Raw genomic sequence first — 19,097 nt, 5'->3', positions numbered from 1 at the left:
TAGTCTGATATAGGCCACAGTCTAAAGCTTGTTTTGTATGTACACCAGCAGCATGGTAGTCTCTTGAGAACGTAACAACTAGTAGCAGCTCAGCACGGCCAGCTGTTTGCATTAAGCAGCTTCTTGCAAAGATAAAGCGATCTCAGCCACATCTCTGCACAGCCAATGCTTACACTGGCATGGCTCAAGTTCCTGCACCCATAATGGGAGCTGCCTTACATAAACAGCTTGCCATGTGGAACAGCCTCCATCTGGGTAGTTGCATAGCTACCATGCTACAAGGTTCATATCAGGCTTAAAGTCTACCCCTTGCTACTCAAATGAGTATGAACTAGAAACTTGGGAGTCATGAATATATAGGGTTTTAAATTCAGATTCATACACACACCTTGCCACAAACACACAACACCAGCATTATACTTCTGAGTTTGCAACCACCCTGGTTTGCTGCCACAAAACCCCTCAACGACTAAAGCTCCCCAACATGTCTATTTACTTCCTGATGACAGCATACAAATCCCTTAGCCCCCAATTTGCATTTCTTATTGGCCCCATCTTCTTCAACTCCATATCCCCATTCAGTTTTACACACAGGTCTCTGTCCTCCCCACTGGTCCTTCTTCCTTTATCCACTCTGCCTCTGGGTGACCCCATTACCTCTAACTGCCTCTTTAGACCCTCACATTTCCAGTCCCAAATTTCTCTGACTACCCAGCAGACGGGCTAACAAGCACTCAGCTGTTTGCTTGGTGTCAAGTTTTTCTCTCAGTCGAAGTTTCCTTCCTGATCTCTGCCCCTTTTGTTAATTCTGTTGTCGCTGAGGTGAGCTGGAAGGGTCCTGAACATTCCGTGATATTGCAGCAACCAAACCATTGGCTGAGAAAGGTAAGGGGCTTAAGTAGGTGGTTTCTACTCTGTTCATTTGAGCATAAACGAAAAATATTAAATATAAACTTTAAAGTTAGTGCTCCATAACTGGCTGCTTGTAGATGGACTCAATCTTTGGAACAAATGGCATCAGGATCTACTTTTCCATGCATCTTTCATTTCTCCCCCTGCTGTTCTTCCAGTTCTCAGTTCCCAATCTTGCTGCCTGAAATTCTTGCTTTCCCCTCCTTACTTCACCTTGACCTCTGATACACTCTAATTCAGCTTTTGTGTCCTCTCAGAGATCTGTAGACGAGTCATCCTAGGTCCTCTTTCCCCGCTCTCTTATGGAATATCTAGAGTTTGCCCTTTTGGAGATGCATCTCAATCAACTAATTCATGAACCCATGTCTCCCAGCAGCATCTATTTTGCTGCTGCCTCTGCCGGACACCCAGAATGTCAGCAAGATGTCTGGCTGCTTGCACCTCCTCCATTTCTGTAGTCATTGTATATATTTTGTCAGGCCACCCAGAGTACAGATCTAAAAAGGAATACATGTTACTCACTAGCTTGCTCCACCAGGCAAACTTCTTGCAATACCTGTCTTGTGCTGTGTCTCCCTTATCCTGAGAGCTGATGGAAGTGAATCTCAGAATCCTCCTCTATTTTATGATCTAGTCCTGATAACTTCTCTCGTAAGAGAAGATTTATACTTAATCTATTTGAATAATTATTGGATTGGGCTTTTAGCTGAACCTTTAAGCTTTTTAGAACCTTGGGGAAAATCTGATGGGAAGAATTGTCTTTTTTCATCACCCAAGGGCACCTGGAAAATGAGAACCCCATCTGAGAAGACTGCAGTATTGCAGGAAACATGCCAGGTTCCTAGCCCTGCTTCAACTTTCATTGCTCACCATGGCAGAAGTTATTTGGGATAGAGACATATATCTGATTTCCTCCTGAATACTAAATCTGGAGAAAAAGTGCCATGGAAATGGAATTGTGAAGTGTTTTCGATCCCCATCTCTCCCAAACAGAGTGAGGGGTATAATGGTGGGAAACATGGCTGTGACATGCCCTTTTTGAGGCAAATGAAAATGACATGTGCTCTGAGAAACAAACCACCCAGCTCTCTCCTACCCACAAAGAAGGCTATGAGAGGCCAGGTGGCTGGGTGGCATGGCCACTCACCCTATATACTGCCCAAGAGGAAGTGGACCAGAAACCAAATCAAAATTTAAGTGCAAGCTGCTGGAGAAGATTCCACATGTTGCCTGCTTCAGAAAAAGTTGGCCTCTTTCTACTGAGATAAAGATGACTGGGAGATGAGAAAAGACTGGGAAAGGCTTTCTCAGAAGCAGCCCTTTGTTCCAAGTCTGTCTGCTATCCTAAACTATGGAATCAACCATTTTATAACATCAGCACAGCAAACCAGGACAAACCTGAGTTTTAACCTTTATATAAACAACAACCCACTTTTATTAACGGAGACACTCTGCTCCTATTATCTTGAAGAATTCAACTAACTCTAAGCATTTGCTTTAGTTTTATGCAGTGAACACAATCAAGTCCATTGCTAAACTTCCATATTTTCACAGACACATAAATTATTCTCGGAGCATCCCATTTGCAGGTTTTTATTTTGCTATAAATTTGAGTTGAAAATTAAGTTGCACATTTTCTGGTAAAACAAAGCCATAAAACTTAATGTTCACTGAAAATTAAGTTAAAACTGTGTTTTACTAGGCTCTCTGTTCTTCTGAGATCCTACAGCGTAGTAAATTGAGCTTCTAGCCTAATTGGCTGAAGACCCTGCTTACCCTTTGGCAGCCTGGCAAGCCCTAAAAGATTACAGCGCAAAACTAATTTTGTTCTGTCTACAGTAAGTGAAAAGAGAGATTAAGAAGGCCCATTAGGGTATTCAGTCAACCTCTGAGATAACACAAGATCGTTCTCTTTCCGCAGGACACTTTTCTCATAGCTTTTGACCAGATCTGGTTTAAAATGATAAGTAATGGACTCAAAAATCTCCAAACCTCTCTTTGGTATACAGCTGGAATGTATTTTATCTTAGCTCCATATATCCAACAGATATGTGTAATGTGGTGGCTGAATATACTATTTGTCCCTCATGCCCTTATGAGAGTGCACTGCAAAATGGCATTAGTGTCAACTGGGTCTGCACCATATAGGCATACAGCTACTGACTGGCTAGCAATGCCCTAAGCAGAGTACTAAGGCCTTCAAACAACACCCACTTCTGAATGATGCTGGACAGTCACCAGTTACGTTAATTTATTACATTTTTTATCTCACTCAGGGAAGGGTAAGTGGCTCTTCCTTCATCCATTTTATGCTAATAACCCTGTGAGTAGCTTAGGCTGAGAGAGAATGACTAGCTCGAGTTCTCGAGTTCTAGTTGTGCAGGGATTTTAACCTGGATCTTCTTGGTTCTAGTCCAGCATTTTAACCATGATACAACAATGACTGAAGTGTTATCAGCATACTGGTGACAACTCACTCCAAATCTCAGCATGATCTTGGTCAAAGAAGTAACATAAAGGGTAAGGAGCGCTGGGGATAAAATGGAGCTTTGGGGCACCCCACATAGCAGTTCCCAATTCGCTGACTCTGCTTCTCCTATGGAAACTCTTACTTCCTATCAACAAGAAAAGAACAAAACTAAACAAGGGCTATGTATTGTCGAAGGCTTTCACGGCCGGAGAACGATGGTTGTTGGGGGTTTTCCGGGCTGTATTGCCGTGGTCTTGGCATTGTAGTTCCTGACGTTTCGCCAGCAGCTGTGGCTGGCATCTTCAGAGGTGTAGCACCAAAAGACAGAGATCTCTCAGTGTCACAGTGTGGAAAAGATGTAGGTCATTTGTATCTCCTCAGGAGGGGTGGGGTTGAGCTGAGTCATCCTGTAAGAGTTTCCCAGGGTGTGGAATGCTAATGGCGGGAGGCTTCACTGTATCCTGAGGAGGTTCTTTTGCATATGGATTGGTGCTTGATGTGCTAATCTTCTCTGCAGGGCTATTGTCGGGTGTGGAGTGTTTTGTTGGCCTGGTGTTTTTCAGAACTGGAGCCCATGCTCTGTTCATTCTTAAGGTTTCTTCTTTCCTGTTGAAGTTTTGCTTATGCTTGTGAATTTCAATGGCTTCCCTGTGCAGTCTGACAAAGTAGTTGGAAGTGTTGTCCAGTATTTTGGTGTCCTGGAATAAGATACTGTGCCCTGTTTGAGTTAGGCTATGTTCAGCCACTGCTGATTTTTCAGGTGGCCTGACAAAATTCAGACCCACCCGAAAAATACAACAGATGCTACGATCAGCAAAAGACAGCAGAGACCCCCTCACCTCTGCAGGAGTATACCGTATACCCTGCAGCTGTGGACAAGTTTACATCGGGACCACAAAGCGTAGCATCCAGACAAGAATAAAAGAACATGAAAGACACTGCAGACTTGGACAGCCTGAAAAATCAGCAGTGGCTGAACATAGCCTAACTCAAACAGGGCACAGTATCTTATTCCAGGACACCAAAATACTGGACAACACTTCCAACTACTTTGTCAGACTGCACAGGGAAGCCATTGAAATTCACAAGCATAAGCAAAACTTCAACAGGAAAGAAGAAACCTTAAGAATGAACAGAGCATGGTTTCCGGTTCTGAAAAACACCAGGCCAACAAAACACTCCACACCCGACAATAGCCCTGCAGAGAAGATTAGCACATCAAGCACCAATCCATATGCAAAAGAACCTCCTCAGGATACAGTGAAGCCTCCCGCCATTAGCATTCCACACCCTGGGAAACTCTTACAGAATGACTCAGCTCAACCCCACCCCTCCTGAGTAGATACAAATGACCTACATCTTTTCCACACTGTGACACTGAGAGATCTCTGTCTTTTGGTGCTACACCTCTGAAGATGCCAGCCACAGCTGCTGGCGAAACGTCAGGAACTACAATGCCAAGACCACGGCAATACAGCCCGGAAAACCCCCAACAACCATCTAAACAAGGGCTGTTTCTTTTATCCCAAACATGGCTTCTAGTTGATCTGCCAAAATACTGTGGTCACTTACATTAACTACTGCTGATAGGTTTAACAGTAGCAACAGATTGCCCATATCCAATTGTAGCTGGAGTTCAACAGCAAAAAACAGTGGTTCTGTCAGTCCTGGTCTGAAGACAGGCAGAAATGGACCAAGGATTTTTAACACTGTAAAAATTATAAATTGATTTGTTGCTCAGGTTTTTTTTCCTTATGAAAAAGTAACAAATGAGTCTTTCAATCAATAATTACCACCAGCTGCACAGTTGCCAATAGCATGCACTGCATCTTAGAGAGGGCAAACAGAGTGGTCTAATGGCTTGGCTCAACCATGACCTTGGGACAGAGATTAGTTTTCCTATTGCGTATGTCCAAAAGCAACAAACAAAAACTTATCTACCACTGGCTCAGTGTTAAAGCCAGATGATGAGCAGCGAGAATGAGATGAACTGAACTGAGGCTCTTATGCAAAGTGTAGCAGTTGAACATGTGAGCTTGGTGATTTCTTAACGAGTAAAATCACCTGGTTAACTTTATAGTTGAATATGATCTAAAACTACGTTTCCCTCATTTGAATGCAATCGTCCTAATCTCTGCCATACACGAGCAACTAGTTCTCAGCCTGAACTTGAAGATGGGCAGGAAATGGTCAGCACTCAGCATCTGACTCCTCCTGTGCCCGCAAAACCAATATTCCAGTGCCGACTAACTGCAAAGTTGCTTTGCCTCCAGACCTAAGACCACCTTCTACAAATCTAGGGCCATATACTGCTTAAGGATTCATATGCATTTCTTATACAATGTAATGTTAATGATTTCACCAAAAGTGGTGTTACAGCTTAGATAAAATGCAGCAAATGTTTAAGCAGGGGGAGAGAAGAAAACCTAACCTCACTACTACCCTAGGTTTTCAAAGGCCAAAACAGAACTAGACAGACCAAGAAATTTCTCACCTCATCAGTAAATATGAGGTCAGTGCTGGGGAGGTGAAGGTAATATCTACATCAAACTGAAGAGGTTGCTGCCTCTTCAGAAACCTGAAAACCACTCTTCTCCATCTTCATATGTCAATAGTGCAGTTTCTACTATTATGAATTATACTTCAAAATATACAAGGGTTGCTTTCTTGATCCATTCGTCCTAAAAGTCAGAACCTCTCCAGAAATTCAGTAATCCTAAATGCGCTATTTGTGTCTGTGCTGAGCCGAGGAGCCTACATAATACTTGCTTAAAATAAAGTACCTGGCCATTACTTTGATTGTGTCTTTGGGAAAAAGAAATCAATGTCTAGAAGTTTCCACTGACCAAAATGTGGAAGGGAAAAGGATCAACAGAACAAGAAAATTTTATCAGAGGATACAAACACCTTATTTCTGTCCCAGATAGCCCAAGCAAGCCCAATCTCATCAGAACTTAGAAGCCAAACAGGGTCAGCCTTGATTGGATGAAAAACCTCCAAGGAAGACCAGGGCAGGTATGCAGAGGCAGGCAATGGCAAGCCACCACTGTCATTCTCTTGCCTTGAAAACTCTGACAGGGGTTGCCATAAGTCAGCTATGACTTAACGGCACTCTCCACCACCACCGACACCCTAAATGAATGAGACTCTGGAGGTCTTGATGACTCCAGCCACAGATCTAAAGCCTTGGCAAATTTCACAAAAACCCAAGGTCTTCTAACAGGGGTGTTCTACCCACCTCCTAAAACTGATGTGGTTTTAGGAGGTGGGTAGAACAAACACAGAACTTTCAAATCAGGAAAAGCCATACCCAGAAATTACAGACTTAAGGGTGAAGGTATTATTAGTAGTAAGCATGAAAATAAGAACACAAACCATGCCAGATCAAAACAAGTTTAGTAGATGATAAGTATGGAATTTATATACTTCTAGACTTCAGCAAAATTTGCGATGACCCAAAATGAACTACCGCTGAGAAGTGTAACGAATGGCATAAAATGGTAACTTATTGGATATGACACCGAATGTATATGGAGCAAGGACATGACCACTTGACACTACCTGAAACAGAGTCACCTCATTGGTCTATCAAGGTCAGAAATGTCTACTCAGACTGGCAGCAGCTCTCCAGGATCCCATTAATTGGAGATGCCAGTGACTGAACTGGGACCTTAGAGATGCTAAACAGATCTCTACCACTTAGCCACAGCCCCTCCAAGAGACCAGATTAGTGATGTTGTGTAGTTATGCAACAATGTGGCATTCTTAAGAAGTCTTCATCAATGGATTTTATAAAAGAAATGGCAGTAAACTTATATCTGTGGATGATACAAAACTGAGGGACTGCCAGCACTTTAGAGGAGCAACTAAATATTCAGAATATACAAGAACTGGAGAGATGGGTTAATGGAAACAAGATAACAGTCATTAAAGACAAATATAACTATTATGCAAAAGTTCAGTCATCTGTACAAGGTGCAGGAACAGGATCATGGTGGCCTACCTAAACCTACTAGGTATTTGCCCACTGTAATGCCAGTTTGGTTAGGAGGCAGAACATACAGAACCCAGTGCATGCAAGCCCAAAGCCACATGAACTATACACCAGAAAATCAAGGGGGACAGATCACATGTATGGGCTTGTGTGTGTAGGTAGCAGTGCAAATGTGTAACCATCAGGTAGGGGCAGGCCCTATGCATATTCTGAATATCACATTAAGGTACAGAGTGCCACATGAGTGAAAGAACTATTTTGTGTTCAAGTACAAAATCAGGGAAAACTGAAGAGAGCAGTACTTCTGATTTAGCTGTTAGAATGCATTAAAAACAATGTAAAGGGAAGCTTAGATTGTATTACTGGTTACATTCAGATGTCATAAGCAAACATGTTCACAATGAACCTTGGAAATCCATGTGTCCACTCGATCCATTCCCTCCCCTATTCCTGCCCTTGGGCTTGCTTGAGAATAGAAAAATGGTTCCAGACATACTGTGATTCATTGTGATGCCTGATATGCAGCAAACAGCAAAGTGCAGAAGTGTTCTCTTGTGTACAAACCAGATTCCAAACTACAATTTAATCCTAATTTGCATGCAAGAGAATACACCACATTTTATTATTTAACCTGACTTGGACATCACAAGAACCCATGGTTTTCTGGGAACCAGGATGTCTTCAGTTTCTCAGCTGTGTGCAAGGGGAGGAGGAAAGTGCATCAGCCCAAAAATTTCGGAGGCTCATTCTGATCTGTACTCAGCCATTGCTTCCAAGATTTAGGAAGTGACTGTACTGGCTCTGTCCTACATTCAATTTTGGGCAGCACAGAGAAAAGGAGTAAATTAAGAGATTACTGGTATCAGTTATGATACAACTGTAGGGATGACAAATAGTCTAGGAGACAAATCTTGAGAGTGGGATTTGTTTAGCCTAAGCCAAAACAAATCAAGGAGGAAGCTGTTGACCAATTTCAATTTTTAAAGAGATGTCAAAAATAATGGAATAGAAAAGATAAGTTGTACTTCAAAATCATAATACATACTGTTCTTATAATTCTAAGTGCTCAAAAGACTTCATATACATAGCTTCACTCATTTTTGCAGCAGTCCAGTAAGGTAAAAGGGGGCTTTATCACACCAGCCATGTATTAAAGGCAAAGTGAGTTTTTCATCATTCCTTTCCATTCCTGAAGTCCCTTCTGCCCCCTGGAAAGGTGATTTCCAGGGTCACTAGACCAATGTGGAAGAAAAGCCATCTGGGCCAAGAGACTGAAGGCAGGAGGGGCAAGAAGATGAAACTGCAGCCTCCCCTCAGCAGAGCAGAACTTGCAGAAAAAGAGGAGGAGCCATTTTACCCCATTGTCCCCCATCTGAGTGGGGGCATTCCCACCTGAGTGGCTATTCCTCCATGCAGGTCCAGTGACTCTAGGAATGCACTTACCAGGGATCGGAAGGAGTTGCAGGAATGGAGAGGAATGTAGGGAAACTGTTATCTTCCATACATGCCAGTACTATTATTAGGATCACAATGATTTGTTGATTAATTGGATTGCGAAGTTTAAATCAAGCCCCTGAACTCTTGAAATAAACAAATCTTTTGTGTTCTACTTGGGTGCTCATCCAACTGAGCTACAGTGGCATGTTATTCATGTGGATGGAGTGACATAGCTCCTTCTTTGAGGGTTCTCTTGGTAAAAGAAAACATGCTTGCGGGAGGAAACCTTGAACCTGTTTCTGCCGAGCTCCCTGATGTGTGTTTGTCCCAGAGATCCTACTTTTCATGCCATGGTCTATCATCTAGTGCAAGGGCTATGTTTGCTCCTTATTTCCAAGTGCTTTGCACCCCAATGTGAGTTGTCATTGACATCTCACCCTATGAGTGAGTAAGTTATGGCGAGGTTACTATGGACTTCAGTGCAATTGCTATGCTCACTGCACCTTGGGATTTCATCTTTTTTGATGCATATTTCCTCTCTGCTGAGCCAGAATAGAATACCAACCAGCGATGTGGTATTGCCAGTGTTTAGAACTGGGCTGTAAATGTAATTATTTCCTTGCCTAGGATGTTTTTGTTTAGGTGACAGCCTTACTTAGAGTACAGATGGATGCTAAGAACTGGTACCTGGTTTAAGACTTGCTCAGTACAGCTGAGCTGTGTTCATGATGGAACTGAGATTTGAAGCATACCTATCTCTCCCTCTCATCGTCATACAATGTTCTCCTTTTTTCTGCACCGCCACAAGCCTCTCTGAACCACTCTATTGGTTTTTCTTCCTATATATAGCTCAGAAAAATCTGATGGGCAGGCAGGCTCTACTATTTATATTCTCCCAGGGCAATTTCTTTTCTTCCTGCAGAAAAGTGTTCTCTATTTAGTCATGAGTACCTTCCACACATGAATATATATCAACATGAAGTAAGCAATATAAAAATAGTGCTTTCCAAAATAGCCTCACTAAATACAGCCTTGGTAGTGTGGGGGAAGACCTCTTTTTGCTGATGGGATAGATCTGCTGCCCATGGGTCATGGGAAGAAAGGAGCAAGTTTCAGTTGTGGCTACAGAATGTGACGATCAGACAGACAGCAATTGCTAAAACCACATGGGAAATGCTGCAAGCTGGTTAAGCTGGTCTATATTATCTAATTATTGGCTGGCAAAGAGCAACCATCACTCACCCAAATGTAACTGCTGAGCTATCATTGTGAAACCACAGTTTGGTTTATGAAACAAAACACAGACAATTCTGGATGGTCATGATGTTAAACATACATATAATCTGCAGAGGTTAAAAGGTAGGATAAAAGGAAATGTTTTATCTAGCTCAGAGCTTTCTACCCTGATGGGCAATGTCTCTTCAGGGTCCCATGCCCAAGGCCTTCTCATCTCTGCTCTCTCAGACCCTTTTAACTGGAATTATCAGGAACCAAATCCAGGATCTAATTTATTAATTTACATGCCCCTTTTCTTCCACCATGGAACCCAGGTGCTTCAACAGCATTGCCAGGCAGTCTCCCATTCAGGCATCAATAGTCCCAGACCTGCTTTGCTTCAATAGCCTCTGTTCCTCTGGTGCTATAAAAGCATTTGCCTCCAGGACCTGAGGCTGCCACAAAGGGGTAGAGAGCTCCAATCAAGGCTGAGGGAAACCAGCTGCTCAACCCTGCCCTCCTCTGTGCCTGCCACCCTGAAAGACCTGTTGTCTGGGGGGAAAGGCCTGAGGCTCACTTGATCCATCTCACCTGAGATTTTTGAAGCTTTTTTTTGTATGGCAAAGTTTTTTGAAGTAAGCCACCTCAGGCCCTGCTTTGTAGGAGAAAGGCCGGGTAACAATACAATTAAAACAAATAATTATAGGAGGGCTCATCTATTGCGTACTTCCCAACAATTCCCTGGTTCTGCCACTGAACAACAACCCTCTTGCCTATTATCAGGCTACTGCAATCTGATGAATTAATTAAAATACCTGCAGGGCACTTATTTCTTCCTCCTTCCTGAGAGTCTTCTCTAGTAGATCTATATTTTTTAAAAAGAAAGAAAAAAGAAACAAAAATTTCAAGACCAAGAAAATATATTCAACATTAGTTCCTGATAAAGAAAGAGCATGAGGTTTTAAACTAGAGGTTGTGAAAATATGCCCTAAGAATATAAACATTGTCAGTGACCCACTGGCAGACCAAACATCAGCTTCATGATCCTACAAAAAGGTAGTTTAAACTCAGAAATGGGCTAGAATTCAGTAAGGAGCTACAATAAACCAAGTTCGGTCTAAAGCTTCATCCCCTTCTCATTACTACAGTGGTGAATAACTGCATTTAAATATAGGCCAGATATACATACATTTAAATTAAGTTATTCACCACTGTAGCAATGGATTCCAAGAAAGCTGCTTGGTAGCAAATTGCAACTACCTCATTCCTGTCACACAACCATGGTACCCCAGCTAGCTGTTATTTTCTAAATCAGGGCAAGCTAGTATTGTGTTTTGACTGGAAGATCTTTCTTCCACTGGTGCCATATTATCTCAATAGCTGTGATAGCCAGTTGGGGAAGCAAGAATGCACTTCTGTGTTGGTTGGTTGCACTCTTTCTCCCATCCTTAAATCACCTGGAAAGATACAGCCCATTTCCCCTTAAGACTAAGGCACAAGGAGCCTTCCACAGCAAGCCAAATTTGTATCTGATTTTTTTTTAAAGTCTGATTAGGGCTATCCTAGCTACTGTTTATGTTATGGAAGTAGTGACAAGAGCAGCCACTATAGAGATATTAGGCAGTAGGGGAAGAGAGGAAGAAAGAATAGGTAAGTGATAGAACCGGGAGGGCAACAAGAGGCACTGCAAAAATATTTGTGCAGCTGATGTAAACGGCTCATTCTGGGGAAAGAAAAAAAAATCACAAGAGGTATAATTTTCTTTAAAATAGCCAGAATTAAAGGTAGAAAACTAAATACAGCTTGTTGAAACTCTCCCCCTAACTAAGAGAGAGGAAACCATAACTTGTCATGTATTTAGATTACTTCGGTCCACTAATCTCAGAGGCTACATGCAAGTGTACATTTTAATCACAGAAAAATATTAACATTTAAATTACAAAAAGCTACTTCAACATTAAAATCTATGCCAGGTGCCAACTGAGAAGACAAAATGAAAAGAGATGAACTAAAAAGAACAACTAAGTTAGACTGCAGGAGCAATACAATAAAAGCCAGTAGTTCCTTGGACTCTAACTAGATATGATGTGGGAGCTCCATGACTGGGATCCCCCAGGATCCTTTTTAACTGAAAAGTAGCCATGTAGGGCTATCAATTCGTTGAGAGGGGAAAGTAGAACTAGGGAAGGGAAGGTTAACTGTTCTTTCCTGCCTCCCTGACCTAAACTGTTCCCTGAAGTTCTATTAATTTGGGGAGGAAAATGTAGCATCTAGATTAGTCTTCATAGCTCGGGTGATCCTGATCTCATAGGATCTCAGAAGCTAAGCTGGGTTGACCTTGGTTAGTAATTGGATGGGAGACCCCCAAGGAGCACCAGGATAGCAGAGGCAGGCAATGGCAAACTACATCTGTGAGTCTCCTGCCATGAAAACCCAACAGGAGTCACCATAAGTCCATTATGACTTGACGGCACTCTCTACCACTACCAGATTAGTCAATTATAACTGGGTTATGTACCTGGAGTTTTCACATGGCCATGGCCTACCTCCATTTCATTTTTTGGAAACACTTTGCTTTCACCTTGTTGGTGTCACTCACAAACCAGCACTGACAATCTTTTTGAACAATCCATTCAAAGCTTTTCTCTTAGAACTATGGGCATCGCAGCCATCTCCACTGCTGTCATTCTCTCTAATGGTAGGAAAATCAACTGAAAAGATCTTCCTTCATAAGCCAAGGTCACTTCTAGGCTAGGCTACTATAAATTGCTCTACGCAGGGCTGCCCTTGAGGACACTCTCAAAACTTCAGGTTGTCCAGAATGCAGCTGCTAGGCTCTTGACTGATTCATTGCCGTCTGCCCATATGCAGCTATTTTACAGCAGCTGCACCAGCTTCCAATTGGTTTCCAGATCAAATTCAGGATATTGATTTTAATCTTTAAAGCCCTAAAGTCTGGGATCATCATACCTGAAGGACTGGCTCTCCCGATATGATTCCCTATGAAGTCTGTGTTCTTCATCTCACAGCTTACTGGTGCTATCCGGCCCTTGAGTGGCTCATCTCTCTTCTACCAGGTCAAGGGCTTTCTCTGTCATGGCCTCATCCTGGTGGAATGCTCAGTCCAACTATATGCGTGCCCTGCGGGACCTATCTAAGTTCCACAGGACCTGCAAGGAGAACTATTTCAACAGGTCTTTAACAAGCCATGATTAATATGGAATCCTTGCCGCCTGGTTGGTTTTTTTACCACTGGTTGTATTTCTGGGACCACTTAATTGCGATGTTATGTTCTTAGTTTTAATTTAATATACAATATTCATTGTTGTTTTGTTTTTAATTGTTTAATTGTTTTTAATAGTTGTAAATCACTTTGGGCCTTGTTCAAGGGAGAGGTGGTATAAAAAAATCTAATATACAAACAAATAAAATAAACCACTGCATGGGACAATGGTCTGTTCTAAACCAAATGTAAGATAAGAGTCTTCTAGGTCAGTGTTTTCCAAATGTTACATCTCCAAATATTCTATCTTTTCATAATTACTTTCTGTCAATAACCTCATGAGCCTTGCAAAAGATTATGGGACTTATCCCAGAACACACATTTAGTTCATACATGTTTGTTTGTTTCCCAGATGACTCAGGTGACATGAAAGTATGACCCAAGACTCATCTAATACTCCCCTATACTAACTGATAGTGGTGGACAAGCTGTCTTTGAAGGAAACTTGTCTACTGCATACTGATTTTCTCATTGAGGAACTACAGATAAGCATCCAAGGAATCCAAGGGATCTTCATAAACAAATCAGAAAAATCAGGTAACTTTTGAAGATCACGCAAGGCTTCTTGCAGCTCAAAGATTTCTTAAAACATGAATGGTGCCACCACAAATAAAGCAAGTACTTTCAGTGTGAATTTTACAGCTCCTATTTCACTACTCCTTAGGGAATCTAATTCTAATGTTATGCCAAGTACAATTCATAAAGCAAAAAGGCAAAAACTTTACCTTTCCACATCCTCCTTCCCCCACATGCAACAACCATTTCCTTAGCACATCATGTGCTGCCACAACATTACTTTGTGCTCTTAGCTAAAACTTTCAAATATTACAAATTCTTTCAAATATTACAAAATCCCTACACAGAAAAGCATGTGCAGACCACATGTAGATTGTTATAGTTGTGATCATACTTGGCATTTTATAGAGATTTTCTGGATGCTCAGGCCTTTGCATAGATTATTCTTGTAATCTTACAACAAACCTTGAAAAGCGGGCAGTACATTATTATTTTTATACTGAAGAGGGAGGGGTTGAGCCCGAGAGAGGGTGAGGCCATAGTTCAGTGGCAGAGCATGTGCTTTGCATGCAGGTCACAGGTTCAGTCCCCAGTATCTCTGGTCAAATGGTATCAAGTAGTAAGTGATGGAAAAGACCTCTGCATGAGACCATGGAGAGCTGTGCCAATCAGAGCAGACAGCACCAATGGCTCTTGAACCCAATGCAGAACACCCAGCCCCGTGAAGAACATGTTTTCTCCAGAGCATCCCTCACCCGCCCCCCCCCCCCAGCAAGACGATTTGCAAAAGCTGCTGTCGTAGGCTTTCTCCGTCTCTTCAGGCAGCCGTGCTAACAGAGAGGGGAAGGCACAGAAGGAAAAGGGGTGTGGGAGAGGGACTTCAGTACCCAGAAAGACTTGCGAAAATGATCAAGTGCCCTTCGCGTGAAAGATGTCACTTGTAGCGAGGCTCTGAGAGTAGAGAGAAAAGTGGCAGTCAGAAGAAAGCAGGCTAGCTGTGTGCTGCCTGAATATGTTGAAGTGTTTATGAGAGAAATATAACCTGTGTGGAACCTGAACTGAGCATGTTTGTGAAAGGACACTCAGTCAGGGAAAGAGAGGCCAGCTGCGTGAATGAGAGTAAATGAAGTAACTTTAAGAACCAAGAACTACTTTTATGAAACCAATACGCTTCTTGAAAAATAAACATTTATTTTGTTTTGTTATATCCCAGAGTGGCTGTCATTGTTATATCCCATTCATATCCTCAGGGCCACAAAGAACCACGAAGGAGCCTGACGCTTAAGCACGTTACCAAAGGGGAAATTTGAATAAAATATTTTGGAATAATATATTCCTGGTGGCAGCAAACTACCCAGAGGGTGAAAGGGGAAGATTAAAAGAAAAATCTACCCCAAAGAAAGTACAGGTCATAACAGGGTGTGTGACAGAATGGTTTTAAATGTAAGGATTACCAAATACTGCATCTGGAAGGTAAAGGGTTCAAACAACTGCCTGAAGGGAGGATGGTGGACATGCTGCTCCGCTTCTTTGTGACTGAACAGTAAGAAAGTAACAAATTTGAGTTGACAGGATTGTCAGGAGAGAGTCCATGCTTGGAATCTGACCAGGTAAGATCAGACTGAGAATCCTCTGTGTGAGTGAAAAAGAAGGAAGAAATTTGCCCTAACCGGGACAGCTTAAGGTTGATGAAAAGCTTTTAGTTGATGAACTAAAGTGGAAAAACCAGCACTAATTTTATTCATACAAAATGGGAGCATGTGGTTGGCAGAGGAAGTGGGTAGTAAGGAGAGTAGTATCTTTAGTAGAAGAATAATTCCTGCCCGGTGTCTGGAAAGGGTTTTTTGGCTCTGTAGAGTACCCTGGGTCTGGAGTAAAAGAAAAAGAGTGCTGTGTTGAAGTCAGAATGCCTACGCTATGAAGGAACTTTGTTTAAGTAACAAGTCTGAAAATATCAACCTTTCACTTCTGAGATCTGTAACTACTGAAACTAAGCTTTTAGAAGACTATTGTGCCTAATGCTTTTGAAGTATTCTGTTCAACAAAATTTACCTTAGGTTTCCTTTCCCTGCCTATCTACATACCAACCCTGCCTGTTGAATAAACTTTACTTAGTTTCTAGTGCCATTTCATTTTAAAGAAGATGTCGGCTTCTGCTTTTCCCCTACTTAATTTTGGCCTGGGATATATGCCAGGTATATATACATTTTTAAGTGTGGGACAAAAGGAATTCTAAGTTATACATGCTACCAGAGGCTTCCCAGCCCCAGCAAACAACCTCATCAGTTTTGGAGTGGGGGAGTGAGTGGGCTGGCATGCTATAGGGGGTTTGGCTCAGAGGAGGACCCTGGGTCTGTTGTGAAGGGGAAATGGTTTTCGCCTACTCAGGAGATAGAAATGCCCTCTAGTTTCAAGAAAGAAGCAAGTTAGGTGCACAAAGGAAGTGACTAACTCTAGGAAACCTGAATTGTCATAGGAGATTTTCTGAAGAAACACTGTTGCTGTAACTAAAGTACTAAATAAAACACCTCTCACTGTTAAGAAACCAAGAATATATGAAAATAAGCTTCAAGGATACTATTTTGTCTGTTAAAAGAAGCATATTCTGTAATCCCAACAACATTTACCTCCGCATTTCCATCCCTTAACTACACTTACTCAATCCCTGCTTGTTAAATAAAATTGTTTTCTCTTTGAATGTTATATAGTCTCCAGTGCCATTTCCAGCAAAAAGGAAGAAGGCTCCTGTTTTTCCCAATCAAGTTCCTGGACTGGGCTGAAAAGCGAAAATTATATCTGCGTCTGGATGGGAAAAACAGACTATCAAAACCACAAATATTAACATGCTACTTGAAGCTGCTCAGTCAAAAGCAGGGAAACTGAATTTTGGCAGCAAAATCTGCCTCACAGTGAGGAGAGTAAAGGGGGCCCCATCATACCTGGCAGGGCAGACATTAACTATGATTAACCTTAATGTGGATGAACTGATTAATGAGGAAGAGAGAAATGTGCTTAACAAGGAAGGCAGAGCTCTGTTATTAAATTAGCTTCCAATTTGTAAAATATGCTTAACTGTGCCAGGGTTGCTTCTATATCAGCACAACGTGGCATCTACTTTTGTGATCTAGTCAGTAAACCAACAGTGACCCTAGATCTTGTCTTCTCGGGAGATCAACATGCAAATTTGGGAATTTTCTTTCCATGCTTCCAGTGCAATTCATATGCACAAATCATCCTAATTTAACCTATGTAAAAGTCAGCTTAGCATCTCATCCACATGAAATTAGCTACTACTGATAAAGAATACAGAAAAACCCACATCTGTATAAAAGATGTGCTACAGGACCTTCGATTGCAGTCCTGGACTGCCATTCTGGGCTTCCCCTATTGCTAATCCATGATCCTAAGAGAGACCAACACATTGGCCTGCCCAGAACAAGAAGCATTCTGTAAAAGAAGGTAGTTTAATTCTCTTTGAAGTGCTTCCTTCTTAACCCTGCATAAGGGTAGGCAGTTTTACAGTTTATGGAACAGGAGAATGCCCATAACTAGAAATGTTATGGTGAGGTGGCATAAAGAGGATGAGTGGGTGGGGTTGCTAGGTCCCCACCATGAGATGAGCATAATGATGTCCAATCATGCCTATGGAGTAGGATTGGTGATATAGTAAACAGCAATATTAATGATAGTACTACTCACACACACACACACATGTAGATATGCACCACAATGTTTATGCACTCACAATCACGTGACTTTGGAGAAATGGGCCATTTACTAGACTAAAAAAGATGGAAATTAACTATGCGCTAAATATAAAATGTAGTTGAGCAGTTAATGCCAGATTATTGCCTCCCATCTCCAGTTATCTCAAGCAGGCTTGTACAGAAGTCTTAGAAGATGACATATATCTGCAATATAGCAAACCATCAGCTATCTATGGAAAACCTGCTTATAAATGTAGTGGGAGTCCTTTGTTGATTTAATTAGTAGACCTATGTTCTTCACTCAAGAGCTGTAGAGAATGAGGCGGGGAGAGGGGACTAAGATTCAAAATTATGTTGGGAAAACAGAGTGGGGGGGATGGCAGTTAATCAGTGCTTTAATTACAAAAATGGGAGATTCCTGAGTTATGCCAGCTTCCATATCATTTAGAAACACCAGGAAGGTGAATAAGTGTGGTTACTGCATAATGCAAGTATGCAGAGTATAAGCAGCTTCAGTATGCACAGAATGGACTATTCTGGGCTCCGAGAGGGAGGGCAGGAAGGGTTACATCAGTGCTTAGTTCTCACTGCCCCTTCTTGCATGCCAGAGTAAATTTTCCGCAGGCCAGTTTGGCTAGGGATCCTGATGGTGTTTTGCCATCTTCCAGGCATGCAGTAAGGATGACTAGGCATGTGTGTGGTGGGGGGAGGTAACTGTGGATTGTCTGCATTGTGCAGGGGGTTGGATTAGATGACCCTAGAGGTACCTTCCAACTCTATGATTCTATGATTCTTTGATTTATTTAGATCCTCCCAAGGCCTTACTTTTCTATAGTGAAAGAGATTGGGTCTTAAGGCTGGTTAGATATTATGTACCCTAACCTCTTTGGCCTTCTGCAGTGTAGTGCTTCTTTTTCTGTTGTGAGAAGTTCTGGGGATTAAACATGCCTGGCATTATGTCCCTTTGGTTTTTTAGACTAATCCCAGGGGGAGGCAAGAACAGGAACTTGACAGTTGTTATTCAGTAGTGAGAAAAAGGCATTATGCATATGCTCAGAGGTATATATGCTTTCACACAGGCAAGTTCATGTGATCAAGTTGCAGAAAGGTGGCATGCTATTCATAGGTTGAATGAAATTGGGCATTTGATCCCCCCTCCCTCCAGTCCTGCTCTCTCCCATGGCCTCATCTACTCCAGAGGAAAATTTTGCACCACAAACAGAAGAAGCAATCCATATATCTACCCCCAAATGCCCTGCTGTAGGCTGAGGTCTGAGAGGGAGATGAACAGACTGCTACTTGCTTTTATTAAGCTTACTTTTAAACGATATTTCTGCATCTGAGTCAGCTTATCCAAGAATTAGCTATTGCTACCATACACAAGGTAGTATTTCTGTTTATCCATCTGCAGAGAGGAAACCTTAAGCATGGATTCGGTCATCTCCCAAACCAGATTCAGATTTAGAAAGCACAATGAATTGGTAAGGGGTTGAAAAGGACAGCCACTGAACAGGAACTAAAAACATTTGTCAGCACATTCTCCTATTTTATTATCCCAATAAA

The 19,097-nt window shown here is 42.0% G+C and overlaps 1 protein-coding gene across 1 annotated transcript in view; it reads right to left on the bottom strand.

The window, feature by feature from the left end:
* CEP128 (centrosomal protein 128) overlaps positions 1-19,097 on the bottom strand; it is a 228,169-nt gene that overhangs the window by 50,779 nt on the left and 158,293 nt on the right. The window contains exon 19 of the mRNA XM_054970762.1: positions 10,844-10,893. Within this exon, the coding sequence (XP_054826737.1) occupies positions 10,844-10,893 (50 nt within the window). The remainder of the gene's footprint in view (positions 1-10,843; positions 10,894-19,097) is intronic.

This window comes from Eublepharis macularius, chromosome 2, assembly GCF_028583425.1.
Source record: "Eublepharis macularius isolate TG4126 chromosome 2, MPM_Emac_v1.0, whole genome shotgun sequence".
NCBI classification, from domain to species: domain Eukaryota; kingdom Metazoa; phylum Chordata; class Lepidosauria; order Squamata; family Eublepharidae; genus Eublepharis; species Eublepharis macularius.
Note: the sequence above shows the minus strand (reverse complement) of the source record. Positions and strands in the feature narration are given on the sequence as shown.